This window comes from Sceloporus undulatus, chromosome 5 (genome assembly GCF_019175285.1).
Source record: "Sceloporus undulatus isolate JIND9_A2432 ecotype Alabama chromosome 5, SceUnd_v1.1, whole genome shotgun sequence".
Lineage (NCBI taxonomy): Eukaryota > Metazoa > Chordata > Lepidosauria > Squamata > Phrynosomatidae > Sceloporus > Sceloporus undulatus.
Window position 1 is genome coordinate 150,736,284 of NC_056526.1, and position 19,710 is coordinate 150,755,993.

Consider the following 19,710-nt stretch of genomic DNA (forward strand, 5'->3'; position numbering starts at 1 on the left):
CTGCCAACTGTGCATCCATGTGAATGATGCAATTCTTCATGTAAATCTCAAGGAGGGAGCAGACTAGTCTTGGCAGCTGAAAACTGGCTCACCCAGATGATCTAAAAATATCAGAATAAAATTGATCCCAGAACTAGATACGTCTGCAGTAGAGGAACCAGTGGACACAGTACAGGAATAGGTAAAGGAAGGTGATGGGACAAAAGCCAGGGCACATATTCTATGGGTTACTTGCCAACTATTCACTATCCCTACCATTTTCTTTATGCAATTAAAACAAGCTAAATATTGTAATAACATAAATACTAATATAAAATACTGCAATACTCACCATTTGGGTTAAATAATCTGCAGCTTTTCAGAGATGTCTCATAACCTACCACCAGCTCTTCTATGATTGCTACCTATATAATGCAAAACAAATGTAGAACAGGCTGCTATTATTTTACTTCAACAGACAATAGAAACAGATGGTCCAATCTGTGTTCACAAAATCCTAAATCATAAGCTGACCAGCACATGCCAAAGGTAGAAACAGGAACAGCTGCAATTCTTATGTATACTTGCAAGGCCCTCTGGGAGAAGTTACAACCATGTTGGCATTCCAGGGAGTATAAAATGTCTCCCTGAGTCACCTGAGCCTCCCATGTTGCACCACGAGTTATGCATAGTCATCTCCATCCCCAGCAAAATTGACATCCTTATTCTAGCCCTACTGAAGTTAGTATTTTAAAAGACATCACTGTGAATCTGTCTACAAATGTCTGTAAGGCCCCAAATATGCTTTAAGAATTGTTTTAGGAAAACAACTGCACACGCTAAGAACATAATTGATAATGTTCTTATACAAAAAGCTCAAACTATTCAAAGTGCATATGTGTTAGTTACCTTTTCTTTATCTTTGTACAGTGATCGCAATGTATTAAAGACCGGGGGACATCCTTTACTAAAATTCATCCTCAGAAATTTGTCCAAACATTCCTTAAATTTCTCACCTACAAAGAAAAATGCTGTTGATTCTGTTGCAAACATTACTTTACATGTTGCCAGCACATTCAAAACTATATTAATCACTGCCCATTTGCTAGTCCAAAGGAGACACAATATATGATAAGACTCTCCTGCAGCTTTCAGTCTGAAAGGGCGTGCGTTTCCAGCTTTGCCTCTACCTTTTCGGGTAAAGACAAGAAGAAAGAAAAAGCTGTCAAACCACAACACAGAGCTGGAAAGTCCAGATTTCTCTACAGGTAGCTGTTAACGGTTTTTCTTGAGATTAATTTGGATGATTTTTTTTTAACAAAATGAATCTAATTTATAGTCAAAATAATAAACAAATATAAAGAACCTCGAGGAGAGATTTTAAAAAAGAGTGATAAAGGGAGAGGGGGGAGAAAGAAAGAAAAAAATAAAGGCATACAATTAATACACAGTAGGGCTCTAATCTCCCCTAATCCTGACTGTAATGAAAACAATTTTAAAAAAGAGAAAACAGTATCATTCTGCCATTACAGATCCAACTAAAATTGTTAACAATCACAGCGACGGATTATTGCACTATTAGATTTTGTATTGCTCAAAATATCCGTTAATGGTTTCCAGTCTTTCAAAAACTCTTCAATTGGTTTATCCTTTAGAACACATGTTAATTTGGCCATTTGGGCTAATTCAACAACTTTAACAATCCATGCTTCTTCCATCATCAGTGCTTCAGTTCATTTGTAAGTCTGAGCAAACAATACTCTTGCTGCTCTTGTTCCAAGCTGAAAAACTAATCCATATTTACTATCCAGTTCTTTATCAATAATGTTGTCTTTGTTAACTACCCTTCAAGTCAACTTTGACTCACAGCAAGCCCTTGGATGAGATATGTCCAAGACCCTCAGTCCTCAACTGCTATACACAGTTCCTTCAGGCTCATGGCTGTATCCTCCTTGACTCAGTTTATTTAGTCATCCTTGCTTCCAGTGATAGCTCCAGCTTGATCTGTTCCAGTACCCATTTATTTGTCTTTTTGGCTGTCCACAGTATCCTCATCACTCTTCTCCTGTACTACATCTCAAATCAGTTTATTTTTTTTCTGTTAGCATTCTTCACTGTCTGGCTCTTGCATTTGTGCATGGTGATGGCAAATATGTTGGTCTGAACAATCCTTAATTTAGTGTTATACCTCAGTCCAATATGTTTGTCCATAATGTCCAACAAAAACATTTTTGGTAACATGACAAATTCCAGATTTAAAATCTTTTGGATTAACATGCAAATCTTAAACCAGTCACTTTTCGCCTTCTTATAAATCCCCTACCAAAAAAAGGAGCCTTCCTTATCTTGACACATTCAACATTGATTTGAAACATTCTGGATAATTTTTGACAAGTTATTTGGCGTAAGATACCATCTATATGTCACAGATAGGTTTTCTTTATCTTAGGACTACATTTTCCCAATATATCCATAACAACATTATGACCCAAATTTTGGGCCCACCTTATCATGTACTTTTTTACAGTCTCATCTTTAGTTTCAGAAGCCATTTATACACTTTTGAATTATATGGTAGCTGTCTTTACACAACTCTAAATAAAACTCATTTTTCTAACCTCTGTGTCTCCATTTCTCTGCCTTGATTACATCTATCCTTAAGTTGAATATAAGCAAACCAATTAAGATATTTGCCTTCCTTAAGAATAATCTCTCTTGATTTAAGCTTCCAGCTACCTTGTTCAAAATAGAAAAAAGACTGCCATAACAACTAACTTCAATTTTAACCTATTCCTTCCTTTAAAAAAGGCTTCCTGTGGTGAGGTAGCTAACGTAATCTTAGGGGGAAAATATATGTTTATATTTATACCAAACATGTAGGAGAGTCTTTCTAATACAATGACTTTTAAATTTAGCAAGTGCCTTATTTTTGTTATACCAAACATAACCATGAAAACCAATATTATCAACTGCTTTCTTAGCATCTTAAAGTCCCAAAATAGCCTTTTTGATATTATGATGTTCCAAAAATTTTATTTTAATGAACACAGGATCATTTTTGTCTAGCCCAACTGGACATTTTTCAGGTGGTCGGGTTTATGTCATCATGTAAATCACACTCTGTTTAAATTCTGGCATCAGAGGCCATATTTATTTCCTCTTTTCTAAAACATGGCTTCCCTATAGACCTTTTAAATGTTTCGGTTTTGGATACACCAATTCATGCTACTAATGATTGGCCATCTTGGCCAGAGTCAACTTTTCTTGCTCTAGGATGAGACAAAGCATCAGAGGTAACCAACGAATCAGCTCAACAAACAGAAGAATTGTCAGTCTAACCCTTTATCATGTCTATACGTAGTGAAAAGACAAAATGTTGGTGTCATTTCTAAGCAACTGATAAGATTACATTTAAAGGATTCTAAAACTGCAAGTAATTTTACTCAGTACTAAAAAGGAAACTCACCAGATAAAAAATTTAATGGCAGTCTTCTAGGAACCAGCCCTCTTGGATATTTAGTCCAGGCTTCTTCGTATATCTTAAACCGTTCTATCATATTAGCTAGAAGAACAAAATCATGTTACTGAGAACAATTAATTCAGGAGTCAGATTGCCAATTGAACCTTAGCAATAACTGCTATATATTATAAACTCATTCATGCGTCACAGGACGAGATTGTCGTATTTACTGGCAGTATTGACAAAATGGGAACAACCCTCACAGTTGTTGGGAATAAGTAAAATGATACACTCCATTTATTTTTCTTCATACAGAATAGTGTGGCACATCGCTGAAAAGATTTCAATGAATTGAAATATATATATCTTTTTTGCAATTTGGTTTAAACCATATAAATAAGATTAGGTTTCTGTTGTGTTTCTCACCACATCCTGCATAACCAAATTTTCATCAAATTTGGAACAGATGTTTAGGATGGTCTGACTTAACATATATGCTATGTGACACACTCCAAGTATTTTTTCCCCATTCATACAAAGCAGTGTGTTTGGTGTATGATTAGGAAAGGCATGCTCTCTCAAGGGCAATAGAGACTATTGTGCAGTTGGGGGAATGTTTCAGCCAAAAGAAAGATAGGTGGTCATCCTCCAGAACAGCTGAAATAATGATTAACGAGTCTCCCAAACAACTCTAGGTACTACAGATAGCTACATATAAAAATGATTCTACTGTTTTATTATTTGCTGTCTAGTCAACTTTGATTTATGGTAACCATATGAGTATCTTCAAGAGATCCTGTTGTTACCAGCCCTGCTCAGGTGTTGAAAGCTCAGGATCATGGGTTCCTTTATTGAACTAACTCATCTCAACTATGGTGTTCCTCTTTTCCTGCTGCCCCCCATTTTCCCCAGCATTATTGTCATGTTACCTTATAATGTGGCCAAAGCATAGTACAGTGGACCCTTGTTATACGCTGGGGTTTGGTTCCAAGATCCCCCGTGTATAACAAAATCCGTGTATGCTCAAGTACCATTAAATGTAATGATATAGTAAAATGGTGTCCCTTATAAAAAATGGAAAATCAAGGTTTGATATTTGGAATTTATACTTTTTTGGAACATTTTCAAACCGTGTATGCTTGAATCCATGTATAAAAAATCCATGTATATGAAGGGCTGACTGTAGCTTCAGTTTAGTCATTTTGTCTCCTGATGAAAAATGACAAATGGGTTTCATATTTCATAAGTAGCAGCTTTAGTTTAAGCTATATTGTTACCTGGTTTAAGTGCTTTTTCTAAGCCTTTGTAATAAGCCCAGTTTTCAGGATTTCTTTCTTGTAATCCTCTGTATATCTCAGCTGCTTCTTCCAGCCTGCAGAGTTGTAACAGAAGTTCTCCTGTTAAAAATGCAGAGTTATAAATCAACTGTAACAGGACATTTAACATACATGTGCAGTGGATTAAACAAAAATTCACCCCCAAAACCATGTGCCTTGGGCTTCTCCATCCTTTCATTCTAACAAGTCTATTCATTTAATGAGTCTACTCCAGGAAAGGCTAAAACAATATTTATTTATTTATTTATTTGATTTGAAATTTAGCCCATTATGCTCAGCCAACACATAGCTGAAAGTTCATCATCATTCTTTCACTGAGATCAAAGGAATCCCCTTTCAAGAGAACTAATGCCAGAAATACAAATACAGTAGGCCCACCATATCTGAAGGCTTGCCATTCACAGATTCCAACATTCGCAGACAGCAAAGCCATGTGGGGAGAGGGCAGAGGAGAAGGAAGAAAAAGCGGCAGTGGCAGGGGGGGAGGAAAAAGAGGGAGTGGTGGCAGTAGCGAGGGGGAAGAGGAGGAAGCAAGAGACCACAGCAGTGAAGAAGAAGAGGAGGAGGAAGAAGACAAAGGTAGAGGCTGTGGCAGTGTAGAGGAGGAGGAAAGGAGAAAGGAAGAGGCTCTGGCAATGAAGAGGAGGAGGAGGGAGGAAGAGGAGGAGGAAGAGGAGGCAGGGGAGAGAGGAGGAGGAAGAGGAGGTGGAAGCGGCAGCAGGGAGAGGAAGAAAAAGGAAGCGGCAGTGAAAAGGCAGGAGGAAGGAAAAGGAAGGAGTGGTGGCAGTGGGAGGAAGAGGAGGAGGGAAGCGGTGGCAGGGGGAAAAGGAATATTGCTCACAAGTTGTATTTATGTTTCCTGAAGTGTAAATTATTGTGGATGAGTTTCATTTTAAGACCTACTATTAGGATCTAGCAAAAAATCCTAGAAGTCTCGTTTAAATGAAACTTATTTAATCATATTTAAAAAGTTAAATTTAACTACGTTGTTGTGTTTTTGTTCTCATTTAAAGACTACTACTAAATTGAAATCTAATTACGGTACATTCTTTGTATAATCCTTCTTGTGAGCACACACAAACAATGTAATATGTGACCAGTTTTGCAAACTGGCTATGAATTTATAAAAGTTTAAAATCATAGCAGCGGAACTAATTTAGCAGTTTTAAGGATATTAATAACTCTCCAGAAAGCAGTTCACATTTATATGCTTTGATAAATTACCAGAACATTAGTATGCGTTAGAAAACAGCTATACATACAAATTTCTACCTATCAAATTTTCCAAAAAAGTCAGAGCTGTTGAATATATTCTGCATTTAATAATAAAGACAAGATTAGGTATTTTGCACTATTGTAATGTGACTGGCTTCCATACAACAGGAAATACTGCCATCATTTCCAAAGAATTCTATGAATTCTTCATAGCAAAAAGAGTTAGAAATATTGTTCTATATTTTTAAGTACAATTCTCAGGACACTACAAACCCTACTACTTATCTAAAAGTAGAAGTTAACCTATATTGCACTATCCATTTATGTTTTGATCCAGCTCTAGGAAAGGCCTAACTCTGATACTACATCTACCTGGAATCCACTCAGAGAAATGAATGGGACGGCTATTACAACTAACTTGAGCTCTGCTCAATTCACTAGTCTACTCTAGAGAGGTATTATGTTTAACCAAAAGGAAGCAAGTGTAATTATGCATGGTGATAAAGAATTTTAGATAGCTCTTTCTATCAACTCACACTGTGTTTTAACTATGTTTCAACTGTCAGAAATCAGTTACCAGACTTGTGATCTATATTTAGATGATGATTTTAATCATGAACTATTCCAGTAGGTGCTGGTAAGTTAACATCAAGGCATTATCATAAACTATATCTGCCATAGCCATAACATCAATTTATTCAAACAGCTATTAAAATTTCAACCTGCCTAATGGTGCTAAAGTTAGAGGTTCAGTTTACCAGGGTCAGAATCACTGAAACGAGAATCCACTTTTAAGAGTTAAGAGGAAATGTAATGAACTTTGCTGCTGGTGTCAAGGCATGCCAAGGAACATGAGGAGAAGTAATGTGGATCATGGAGAGGGATCACAGCAGTTTCCGAGAGTTCAAACTGAAGCATCAGGAATGTTCCCTCTTCAGCTGTCCACACACACACACACACACACAGAGAGAAGTATTTCCAATATTATCCAGAAAAAATGTTCCTATTTCAAGTATTTTAGTTACATAATAAATTAAGATTGAGATTGAGGCCAGCCTGCCTCCAAATAATGTGCTTGTCTTATAGCTGCAACAATACTTGGCAGGTTACCTCAGAAGTATTTCTATTGGGAACAGAACATGTGGGAGAAAAACATGTCCAACACCACAATTAGAACCCACTGAGAATGTAGTTCTATATTTCACATTCTCATTATAAGATGATTGAGACACAAGAACATATTGATGGTTCATTTACCTTTAGTTTCTTCAACCGCTAATTTGTCACAGATCTGCTTTTCATAGGTACCAAGATGATCCAAAGCTTCTTTATAGAGACCTGCTTCCCGGAGGACTTGGTTTTGATACAAAAGTAGCTCACTATACTCATAGTCAACTTTATCAGGAGATGTCTGTTTAAACAGAAAATTATTAGAGACTTTTCCTTTTAATTTCAAAGCCACAATTTATCAAACACAAATTAATTAATTAATTCTAATCCCACAGGAGACAAACTAGGCTTGAATATATTTTATGTGTTTGGGCATGCCTTCAAGTCATTTCTGATTTATGGTGACCCTACAGCAAACTTATAATAGGGTTTTCCTGGCAGGTTTCTTCTGAGGGGATTTGCCATTGCCATCCTTTGAAGCTGAGTGTGCGACTCGCCCAAGGTCACCCAGTGGTTTTACATGGCCAGGACAGGATTCAAATCCTGGTTTAAAGATTCATAGTCCAATGACCAAGCCACTATACCATGCCAGCTTCTAGGCTTGAATATATTGATTGTCAATATGTGGGCTATGTTTTTATTTAAAAATAGCAAGGCCACATATTTAGAGAGATACAAATGAAGAATTCCTTCTGGAAAGGCTAGTACAGTGGGCCCTTCTTTTACGAGGGGGATCCATTCCAGAGCGCCCCCCCCCTCGCGTAAAAGAAAAGGCGCGTACGCTTGAGCCCTATTAGAAGTATTGGGGCTCGTACCTGCTGGGTGGTGCTGGGTAGCACCGTGCACATGCAACAGGCACATGCCCCATTACTTCATCCAGGGCACGCAAGCCTTTTTTTCGGCGCGACTTCTAGCATATGCTGGAAGCCAAGTATGATGTGCCTGCATATGACTCGGGCACACTGTATCCAACTACCAGAAACATGGATGGCACTATTTGTTAAGACAGAAACGATCATCTTTAGGGGGAAAAGAATGCTCAGTGTTCTTCCTTTTTTCTGAATGGGTGACTCAAAAAAGAGGGGAATCACCATAGTAAGATTCTGGTATGCAGAAGCATTTTTACACCAAGTACAGTTCACAAAATCTCTAAATTCCAATAGATTGCTTCCAGTGATAGCCATGCTTGTTAGCAGAAACCTACTGCAGTGACTGTCCACTCCAAATGCCAGGCACCCTCAAAACCTGCTCTGGAAGGGTGGGAAGCCTCTGGAACAGATTTTGGGTGAAACAGATGTCCATAGAGGAGCAAGGAGGGAAAGCCTAGTTGCACTAGCAACTGAATTTAAGATCATTATATTTACATTTATACATGTATGCATTCATATAATATAAATTTATAATTATATTTAAAATTATATTTAACATTTCTGGTTCTTATCATAAAATCAATTAGATGCATACAGTGGATCCTTGTTATACGCTGGGGTTTGGTTCCAAGATCCCCCGTGTATAACAAAATCCATGTATGCTCAAGTCCCATTAAGTATAATGACATAGCAAAATGGTGTCCCTAATAAAAAATGGAACATCAAGGTAAATTTATACTTTTTTGGAACATTTTCAAACTGTGTATGCTTAAATCCGTGTATAAAAAATCCGTGTATAAGAAGGACCGACTGTATTTATATACAAATATAAACTTGAAATTTCCTCATAATACCTGCTGAGTCTTCCTAAATTCCTCCAAAATTTTTGCTGCCATTTCATAATCTTCCAGCAGATGATAAGCTATAGCATAGCCAATCCATGATGCTCGTTGTGCAGGTCGAAGCTGAAGTAACTGATATCTAGTTTCCTGCATGAAAGTAAGCAAATGCCATTTATACATTCTAGTCTCCTCAATTCACTACTGAAATCAACAATATTTTCAGAAGATTTATGATGTAAAAACTCCCAATATGCTACTGGCAGAGATTTTTGTACAACAGTCTAATGAATTATCCACACCTGTGTCTTGGACTAAAGATGGCATGTTGCTGCTAGAAGGCTGTCTTTCTGTAACTGTGGTTCTTCAGCTAGTCATCTGTGAGCCCACACATAAGGGGGTCATATGGCTGCATGCATATGGAAATCTTTGAAAGCTTCTAGAACTGTGTTTTGTGGTAATCTCACATTACACCTTCACACATGTTATGGGTTCACGCTGAAACCTCATTCCAACTCCGCAACTGGGAGACGTGGAGAAAGAGATAGCATATAAAGGTAGGAGGGTGGGTTGTGTGAACTCAAAGATAATCACCTGAAGAGCCAGAGTTACAGGCTGGCAATCTATTCTTCTTTGTTATCTCTGTGAGTCATACATAAGGGAGAATAGCAAACAACAAATGCAGTATCAGCTCAGGACCAAGTATCCAGCTTGTAATGACACAGGAAGGTAGAGGGCTACGATCACTTAGCTGCTCAGCAGAGTTCTGGGAGAGGAATCCTTCAGACGTACACTGAGAGGTGGCCACTGCCCGAGTTGAGTGAGCCTTGACCTCCTGCAGAAGAGATTTTTCAGCAAGGTAGCAGACAAGTTGGATAGCATTCACTACCCAGTGGGGGATATGCTGAGACAAAATCATCTTCGCTTTCTTATACATGCCACAAAAGCTGAGGAAACTTCCTGAATGAAAACAGAACAAGAGTGCCTACATAATACATAGGGTGTGAAGAGCGAACCTGAGATCAGAAGATGGGAATTGCCTGAAGGTGGGAAGCACCAGCAGTAATTTGCTGTTCTGAGGGAAAGAGCTGCTGTACAATACAGTGCGCCCGTGGCGTATGCGGGTGCGCTATATGCGCCCATGGCACACGCGCTACCACGCCACCACAAACACAAGCCCCATTCACTTGAATAGCGCTTGAGCATGCACAGTATTTGGCTTACACGGGGGGGGGGGGGTTTCCGGAAGAGATCCCCCGCGTAAGCCAAGGGCGGACGGTACATCCTGTGGGCAATGGCCATCTTACACTTCTCCTTATTGGCCAGAGAAATATGGGTCTTCTTGTTAGATCTGAACAGTGTCGCTTTAACAATAGTCGAACTTGGCTGAGAGTGCTTAAAAAGCGCAAATAATCTTTTTCATGCATTCAGTACAGATTTTCAATCCTCTTCCAAGCAGAAGGAACTGAGGCTGGTCTGCCATGAGTAATATACCACCATTCAAAGTAATGGAATAATAAGTATAGCTGTCAGAGGCATATATTAAGGCTCAATTTTCTTAAGAGCAAGTCCTTGACAGGTGGCCTGGAGTTCTTAATTTTAAGATCTAGGTTCTTAGCCATTCTAGAGACCTGCTCCTCAAAAGTGGTTAAGTCGATCAAAGGGGAAATTGGAATTTGGTCTCCAATCAAGAGATCAAGGGAGGAGACAGAGAGATCTAGAGATATGCAACCTTATTCCTCAAGCCTGCTGACTCAGTGGAGTAGTCTCCATTGTCTCCACCAGGAGGCTGAGATGTATGTGTAACAGGGCATTAAGTAAAATGACTTTGCATTAGTGTCAAGATGAGGAAGGATGTGTTAAAAGTCATGACAATAGGAATCAGCAAGTTCCCTGGCAGCCACAGGGGATTATACTGGAGCTCTTGGAAAGAGCTGAAGTCCAGAAGTCATGGCTGCTGGACATCTCAACTCAGAGGCATGGGAGCAAGCAACAGACTGAGGCAGAGAATTATGGCTTCTACAGCCTACAATTCCCACAAGTCAAGTAATTGTCCCAGCCATAATGATGGGGGTGAAGCAAATACATTGGGTATCTGTTCCAATAAGAAGGTGAAGAACAAAAATAGTTCCAATGATAATGACGTCTCGAGTCTCTATGATAGGTTGAAGAGCGGGAACATTGGTATCAAGATCCAAGAATCAAGAATCTCCCCTTCTGAACAGGAATTTATGATTTCATTGGACGCCATATCCAAATCTCTTGTAATTATCTCCAAGACTGTCTCAAGGAACAATGAAGATACAGAGCAGATGAGGTGAGGTTAGGTGGGGCTCTTGAGTGGATGTACTTGACATAACTGTATCTTTGGAGAGGAGGTTTCTGGAAACTTGTCCTTATCCTGCTTCTTCTTCTTAGGTTCCACTGAAGCCGAAGAGGACAGACACTTCTCCTTTAGCAGTTGTTTCTCTAGAGGCATGCCCATGTAAGTATAATAACATCAGAACCAATGGCACCGACTTGTCCACTGAAGAACCAAGTGCTCCAGCAGTTGGCTCCATGGCTGAAGACAGGTGAGAACAGATAGCCACTGAAGCCATATGAAGCAGCTTATTTTGGGCTACAAGGGCCACAGTCTAGAGGGCTGCTTTCCACTGAAGAGCCTTAAGACAGGAAACTATCTTTTGCCTCACTTACCACATAAAAATATGACAAAATAAGCACGAGTCAATTGTGTGGTCCTTGAGCAAGCCGGGGAGACAAATATTCATGACTGTACAAAAATGCGATATTGACCCCATACCCTTGATACTTCTTGGAGAAAGTTTTCTGGAGCATAAACCCCAAAAGGTGAAAAGAATAAAAACGTGAACTGAGAAAATCCAAAATGGCGAAACTTTATAATGATCTTACCACTACAATGGATGAAAAAGAGCTGTGTTTTGCTGGAAACACATGACTTATATGCATGCAGCTAAGAGGGCAGGGTTACTACCTAAACGTAGCTCTAGAAGCTACCAAAGATTTCCACGTATACAAAGAATGAACTTATATGTGTGGGTCACAGAGACAGCAAAGAAGAATTTTTTTACTGTTGTAAATTCTGAACACCATCAACCATGACACCAAGACAGTTAGAAAATATTAGTCTCCTACCAAAAGCAATGTGCCATTAAGAAAAGGGGAATTAATCATAACTAATTTTACCAGGACTGAAGCTGATGGCTGCAGCAAGCGTTTTCCTACCCTAGAAGAAATGAACAGAACCAACTACGAATATAGGTAGCACCTGTAGTCTTTAACTACAGTACAAGCATACTTGCAGTGATCTCATCAAGACATTTTTTTTAAAAAATACCAAATTTTCAAAGCCAAAAAGTGGATGTCAGTCTAGCCACTTTCAGTTATGTTTTGTTACTTTCAGAGGTTTGTGCATCTGCTGGAGAATCCAACAAGCAGAAAATTGGATCCTGGACTTACTACACTCACCTTTCTCAATGTACTTCTGTGTTTAGCCTAATGAATTAGTTATAAATTTATTATATAAAATGAGATTCAATGAACTGGAGATAATTAAAACATACCTCAGCTTGATTATGATGTATGCTTGTGATTACCATGCTTTTAGCAAATAAATCTGACTAACTTATATTGTTTCTACCTGTAATTACTGTCTGCCTAACATTTGCAGCCTGTTTAAAAGGCAAATTGCTGCTCTGAGAGGCAATAAACCCTTTCTTTTTTGGCCATAAAAAGGCTGTCCAGCAAGTCTGGAGGAGTGAAGAACTGCAAACACAGTCCATCCTTTCCCCAACTGTACCCAATACATATGCAATATACGTAACCAATAAGTAACACATATCCTAGAGGGGGATAATACTGATAACAATACAACTCATAATGCATAGCATCTTCCACCTCCCCGGGCCGCAAATGGTTGAACAGTTTGCAGGTATTCCAAAATTCCAATTTCTTCATTATACCAAGTGACAATTCAAAAATGTAATCTGGAAGACTATAATTCAAATTAACCATGTATTAAAGCAATGAATATTGCATAGTCAGGAAATAGCAACAAGTTAACAAAAAGTTCTCTTTCATTTTATTCTTAATACACTGTTCTGTAGTTCTAATAAGAACAGCCTTGAGGGTATCTGAAATGTATACATTCTGGTGAATAATGTTTTCACATTTATTAACCACACTTTGCTCGTATTAGTACTAGATATTAATATTTCACAATTTCATTAATTATATCAAAATTAAAAGGGGGGAAAGGCATTTAGAACAGCCTCTAAACAAAAGACATGAATCAATCTCATAAAGAGCTTAAAGAAATAAATAATTATTAGAAAAAAAAACAGATTATGGAGAAAAAAAATTAAACATCGAACTAGTCAGTCATCACAAGACCAGAACGGATTTGGGACTTCATGATAAAGAAAAACAGTGTACATTTCTCTGTGCAGAACCACTGAGATCATATTATTATTTGAAATAGCATTTAATTGTTTTTTTTTTTTACACTTCTACTAGAACAGTGAAGGGAGTGTATGGTCATTAAGATGCTGTTGGATTGCAACACCCACCATTTCTCACTATAAGATATATTGGCTAGGGAGTTGCAGTTCAACATCTGAAAGGGTGGATCTTCCTCACCTCTACAGTAGAATGAGAAAATTCAAGCACTTCTGAAACACATCACTTCTAGGACAGCATTTCTGTGAAATAATCATGCACTGAATAAATCTCTATCTAATACTATTAATGCTTAATGTAAAGTGGAAAAAATGGTGAAAGTGACTCACCCTGTAACCTTCCAGATCCCTCATTTGAATTTGTAGTAGGGAGAGGTCTCTTAAGATCTGGAGATTGTCTTTATCCCATTTTAGTGCATTCCTGTAACATTTGATGGCTTCATCATACTTCTTGTCTGATCTCTGGAGGAGACCATAGACATGCCAGCCTGGAAACTTTAGTTAAGGACATTAGTTCTGCAGCCATTGACAACTAATATGACTGTGTAACAATTCCACTACAGACTACTGAAAACATTTTTCCCCCAATGAGAAGCCCCTGGTATACCAAAATGAAGTATCACCATATGTATGCCTATGTGCCTTCAAGTCACCTGTTGACTAATGAACCTAATAGGGTTTTCTTAGGCACGGAATACTTATAGGTGGTTTTGCTAGTTTCTTCCTCTGAAATATAGCCTACATCACCTGGTATTCATTGGCAGTCTTCCATCCAAGGACTAAACATATCTGACCCTATTTAGCTTCACCATACTTACAATAAAATTGAGAGCCATTAGGGCTGAAGGGCGGGATATAAATACCTAAATAAATAAATAAATAAATAAAATGGGTTTAAGGCACCTCAAGGTATTACCAATGCACACTGAAGCCAAAACATAAAGATGAACAAGTATATACACTATATTTTAGGACCCTAGAAAGAGCCAAATAACTAGGCACTCATCTGAGTTTACTTGTAATGATAATTGCAAAGCTGTGATAAAGATTAGAAAGGTGCACATTACTGATTTTTAAAAATTATCAAGTTGGTTCTCAAAGAATAGTAATATGACTGCTCAAACATTTCATTACATTGAACACCCTTTAGAGAATACATAAGAAGTGTCCTAGCTTTTTCCTTAAGAAAAAATAAAGACAACACTGACAATATAATAGTTATAAACTGATTGATAAATTTAATCTGAAGTACAATTCAAAAAGGATACAGACATGACTCCTCAAATCATTTCTTAGTCCCCTACGCACCAATTCATATGCCTCTTCTTTTTTACCTAAGCAGTTTAAAGTTAGTCCTTTCATAGCCAGGGTTTCTAAAAAGAAAAGCGAACAGTAGCTCAAGTCAAGGCACTATCATAAATGAGTTGACATTTGATTTTGGGTTAACATAATGACCTGTTTCTTTTCTAGCAATACCTTGTAAAAGCCAGTAACCACAGGCCAAGATCTAACACACTATTCATATAGTGTAAATGTACACTGTTTTCTGGATCTGACAGTTGTTCAACTAACTGTACAATGGACATCACAGCCTTGAACTCACCTGCTGTGCAATGGGTGTTCAACTCCACACCCACCAAACCTAAAATGCAAGGGTTGTGTATATAGAGTAATATGGCAACATGCTTCTGGCCACAGTTTCTTGGTTTGGACAAAATGGGAATCTATGGTCAATCTGACATTTCTTACTATGTTTGATGCCTCACTAACAGGTTCTACATGAATAGCTTCCTCAAATCTTGGCTTATCAGACCTAGGGATCTTCATACTAATGTGCTCATAAAGTAATGATATTACAATCTGCTTGTCATAAATACATCTCAGCAGCATCTTACTAAAAGTTTAACACATTCAAAAGTCTAAGCAGAAATATGAATAGTTTCCTCAAGCTATTCAGTGCCCTTCATCACTCTGTATTAAGCAAACAGGGCAGTCTCTGCATCAGAGGATAAATGGACATAAATTAGATATTAGGAATGGGAATACACAAAAACTGGTTGCAGAATACTTCAATCTTCCTGGGCATTCCATCTCAGACCTCAAAACAATCTTTGAACAAAACAAAACAAAACAAAACAAAAACTACAAAGGAAGACTGGATAAACAAACTGCAGCATTGGAATTTTATCCACACAATCCAGTCCATCAACAGTGGGTTGAACAGAGACAATGGTTTCCTGGAACATTACACACATTGTAACAGTAAACACCTCAGCCTCATGAGGGTTTTCTTGGCCAGTTCATCACATTTCCTTTCTGGTACACAGCCAGCATCACACATTTCAATAACTCTCACCACCATTCATATGGCTATCTACTCACCTTGGCTTTAGGCAACATCCTCCCTCTTGCCTTTTCCTCTCTTTTCCTTCCCCTTCCTTCTACCTTTTTATTTTGCAAAAATCAGAATCTGACAATTCCTCAGAAAAGTATAAGCCCCTTTTCTTTTGGCTATATTTCAATGGCTGACACAGAAGTCTACTTTCAATGGATTATAACAGTTTATTCAATTTCATAATTCAATTTTAATTGTGCTAAAATAATGTGACCTTTCTTGAACCTACAGGATGAGCAAGTATATAAAAGCAACTCAATTTCAGAACTTAATTTTTAGAGACAATACTCACCTCCATGTTCTGCAAACTTGGGATTGGAAAGAATTTGTTTGCAAAATTTCAAACCATTTCTGTATTGTTTGTGTTCATAACACCTCTGAAATGAAATAAAAATTCAAACATTGTTAGTTTCACAACTGCAACAAATGCCATAGACACAAATTATATACATGCTTACCACATTCAATCTATCCAATTACACATGTATAAAGCTAAATGTAGTCCCTTGGCATTGTCTAGTCATGAACAACTGTAGGAGGTGTGCTCATCTCCGTTACTAAGCCAGCATTGTCCAAGGACTACTCTGGTTGTCATGTGGCCAGCATGACCACACCAAATTCTGTTACCTTCCCACCGAAGTGGTACCTTTCTATCTACTTGCATTTGCATACTTTTGAACTGCTAGGTTGGCAGAAGCTGGAACTATTGACAGCTCACCCCATCATGCAGCACTTGGACCTCGAACTGCCAACCTTCCAATCATCAGAATTAGCAATTTAACCACTAAGCCACTGCACAAGTTTTTTCTATTCTTATTGTATTCTATACACAGTTAAACATCAGGAGCATCAGGGGACAAAGTTTCCACAAAGTATTCTACAAAAGGATAAAACTGAACAGTTATATGTAGAAAAAAAAGTTAACTGCTTTTCTGTGAAAACTATTTCCCCCATTGCAATTCACCATCCATGTGCAACCATGTATTGAACAGGTAGAGCCCTACAGAATAGATGGATAAATAAACAAGGCCTGGTCATAAATTCTTTATTACATAATTTGATGGAAGCTTTCATCTTCTCAAACATTAATCTTACCTTACAAAGTATCTAGTATTTACTAATGGCAAGGTAGCCAAAATTTAAATTAAGAACAGTGGTACCTCGGGATACGAATTACCCAGCTTACGAATTTTTCGGGATACGAATAAATCCCATAGGGATTTATTGTTTCGGGTTACGAACGTTTTTTCGGGTTACGAAAAAACGCCGGCGCTGTTTTAAATGGAGCCGCGGCAGAGCCGCGGCTTTTTTTCCCATTAGCGCCTATGGCAATTCGGGTTACGAAGGTTTTCGGGTTACGAAATTAGCCGCGGAACGAATTAATTTCGTAACCCGAGGGAGCACTGTAAAAGGAGAGGAGAAAGAGATCAACCACTGTTGAACTCTTAAACTGATCCTGCTGATGTCACCTTTGCATTCTTGCACATTTAATCTCTTATACACAAAGCTCTATACAGTGTTCAGAAGGAAACTGGGTGATAATCTAAGAATTCTGAGGCAGCATTCTCATCCAAGATCAATGAATGGAAAATGGAACAGATTAAAATGAAATGATATCTCTTTTAAACCCCTTCATTAATTTTAAGTGATTTCAAGAGCATATATAAGTGCTACTAAAAATCAGTAGCTCTTAGAAGTGTTTGGATGTGCATTATTTCATTAAGGAAAAGTGTTGTCACTACTGTTCACCAAATCAACATTTTTTCCAGAAGTAAAACATTTCTTTTATTTCTTAATAGTCATGGTAGCTGACTTAAAACACCACTAAAACATTCCTATTAATCTGAAAGCAAACTTGATCTTCTTCTGACAAAGCATAGTAAATATAAATCTAGGCTTAGCAACTGATCATAATGGGGCAGGGCCATCTGCAGATGCTCCAATCTATAGATGGCTAGCCTGCTGATATGGAGAACCAATTGTACAAGAATGCTGTGGATCCAGCCCATAATTTCTATTTTTGTTCAGCAATCTACAGTCAGATGATTGGCTCATAAAGTGTGGTAATGTCTACTCAAAAAGGCCAGGCTAACTAGAGGTAGCTAGGAACATTATCCTCAGTACAAGCTAGGTAACTAGGAACATTATCCGCAGTACAAGCTACTTCAGATTCAGTAACTAGAGATGCTACAACTCACTCTATATACATTTTGTACTTCAAATAGTGGCAAACTTTTTGAATGCAAGAGAAAATATTTTTTTTTCTAGGGAGCAAGGTTGCTTTAACACCCTTCAATCAGAATTTTACATTTTAAAAGCATAAAATCAACATTTTAATAAAGTTAAAGTTAAGGGGAAAAGAACAATAATTCGTCAAGAAATTTCACCTGTCTGTAAGTCTGTTGTTAATAAACAAACTGTGGAATAATCATTTATTCTTCTTACATCAAGATTAAGGAGGTCCAATGGCTGATCTTGTAACTTAACTGGATTGTCTATACAATCAAAATGCAAAACGTCACTAAACCACCTTATATTCTTCCAACAGAGACCTTTGGATGTAGCAGCACAAGTCATCCTATTTCCAACACATGAGTAAACTGGCAAAGCAAGGGGCAAAGATAATGAAGAGCCATATAGTACGTTTTAAAACAAGCAAGTTTATTATGTTGCCCATGAAATTGTAAGACACAACAAGATCTCTCTGGGAGCCACCTTGGGTCACAACCTAAGAGAAAGGTATCATACAAATGAAATGGAATATATAAAATAAATACAGTGTAGCCGCTCCATACGCGGGCATGCCATACGCGGCATCTGGTTTATGTGGAAGCCGTGCTGTAATACTTTCAATAGTGTGTGTGGCCGCTGTGTGCGCACAGTGCACCACTACATGCATGAGCCCCATTCATTATAATGGGGCTTGATCATAGGCGAAATTCATCTTACGCAGGGGTGTGTGTGTGTGTCCAGAACGGATCCCCCACATAAGGTGAGGTTCGACTGCATTTTGCTTTTAAAATGCCACAAGACTTTTGGCTGGTTCTACTGCGACAGGCTAAAAATGCTTCCTCCTTTGAAAATATAAACCTGCTGCAAATGAAATCCATTTCTCTCATTCTTAGTGAAATTTGCCACATAATTATGTTCATCAATATCTATAGCTCATTTATAATTGATCTTGTACAGCCAAAACAATAGTTGTCCCAAAGACTATCAGTGGCTCTCCAGGGTGTGCCCTAAAGTGTCAAGCTCAGCTGGAGTAGCAGCAGCATGATTCCAAATCTGTACTCAATGTAATAAATACATAGAGTGAAGAGTGACCTGTGGACTGGGACCTCCAACCAAGGTAAAACAATGTTTTTCTTCTTAAATTTGGACGGAATTTGCATGTTTTACCTCTACCCCAACAAAATATCCCTGATGCAAAAACATGGAGACTTCTTGAGGAATCCATTGTTCTCTGCCTACAAAAAGACCTGTGACCTCACTGCAATGGAGACATACTGGATTGCAAAAGATGGGTTCCTGTTTAGATGCAAATGGACTTTAAATTTCCTGGACGTGAAAATCTCCCTACTGCTGCATGGCCAGAAGGAGGAGGAGCCTGCCTGCATAAAATATATCTTCCCAGTATACTATCTATACTAAAGACTGAAACAACATGCAGGCATCTAACATCTCCAATTGTTTTCCTTTCTCCTGTTTGGTTTGTAACATCTTGCCTGATGAAGAAGCCCATGGAGCTTCGAATGCTTCCAACAAGTATATTCTGTATTTCGGTTGGCCAATAAAGGTATCACTGATGGATTTTTGTTTGCATTTGTTAAATGGCCAACACAGCTACCCCTGAATGTTTTCTAAATACATAGAGTGTTTTTCTCTTGAGCAGACATACCATGGAACAAGAAAAAACACATGGGGGGGGCGCCCTAGTAAAAAGCACCAAGTGGTTCCTCTGTGTGTGT

At 38.1% G+C, this 19,710-nt stretch overlaps 1 protein-coding gene across 2 annotated transcripts in view; it reads right to left on the reverse strand.

Moving 5' to 3' along the window:
* Positions 1 to 19,710, reverse strand: part of NAA15 (N-alpha-acetyltransferase 15, NatA auxiliary subunit) — a 51,286-nt gene that overhangs the window by 17,444 nt on the left and 14,132 nt on the right. For both annotated transcript variants that reach the window (XM_042468650.1, XM_042468648.1), the window contains 9 exons: positions 16,035 to 16,119; positions 14,616 to 14,720; positions 13,678 to 13,835; positions 8,885 to 9,019; positions 7,249 to 7,402; positions 4,717 to 4,836; positions 3,446 to 3,541; positions 889 to 995; positions 332 to 404 (listed from right to left, as the gene is read on the reverse strand). In XM_042468650.1, the coding sequence (XP_042324584.1) occupies positions 332 to 404; positions 889 to 995; positions 3,446 to 3,541; positions 4,717 to 4,836; positions 7,249 to 7,402; positions 8,885 to 9,019; positions 13,678 to 13,835; positions 14,616 to 14,720; positions 16,035 to 16,119 (1,033 nt within the window). The remainder of the gene's footprint in view (positions 1 to 331; positions 405 to 888; positions 996 to 3,445; positions 3,542 to 4,716; positions 4,837 to 7,248; positions 7,403 to 8,884; positions 9,020 to 13,677; positions 13,836 to 14,615; positions 14,721 to 16,034; positions 16,120 to 19,710) is intronic.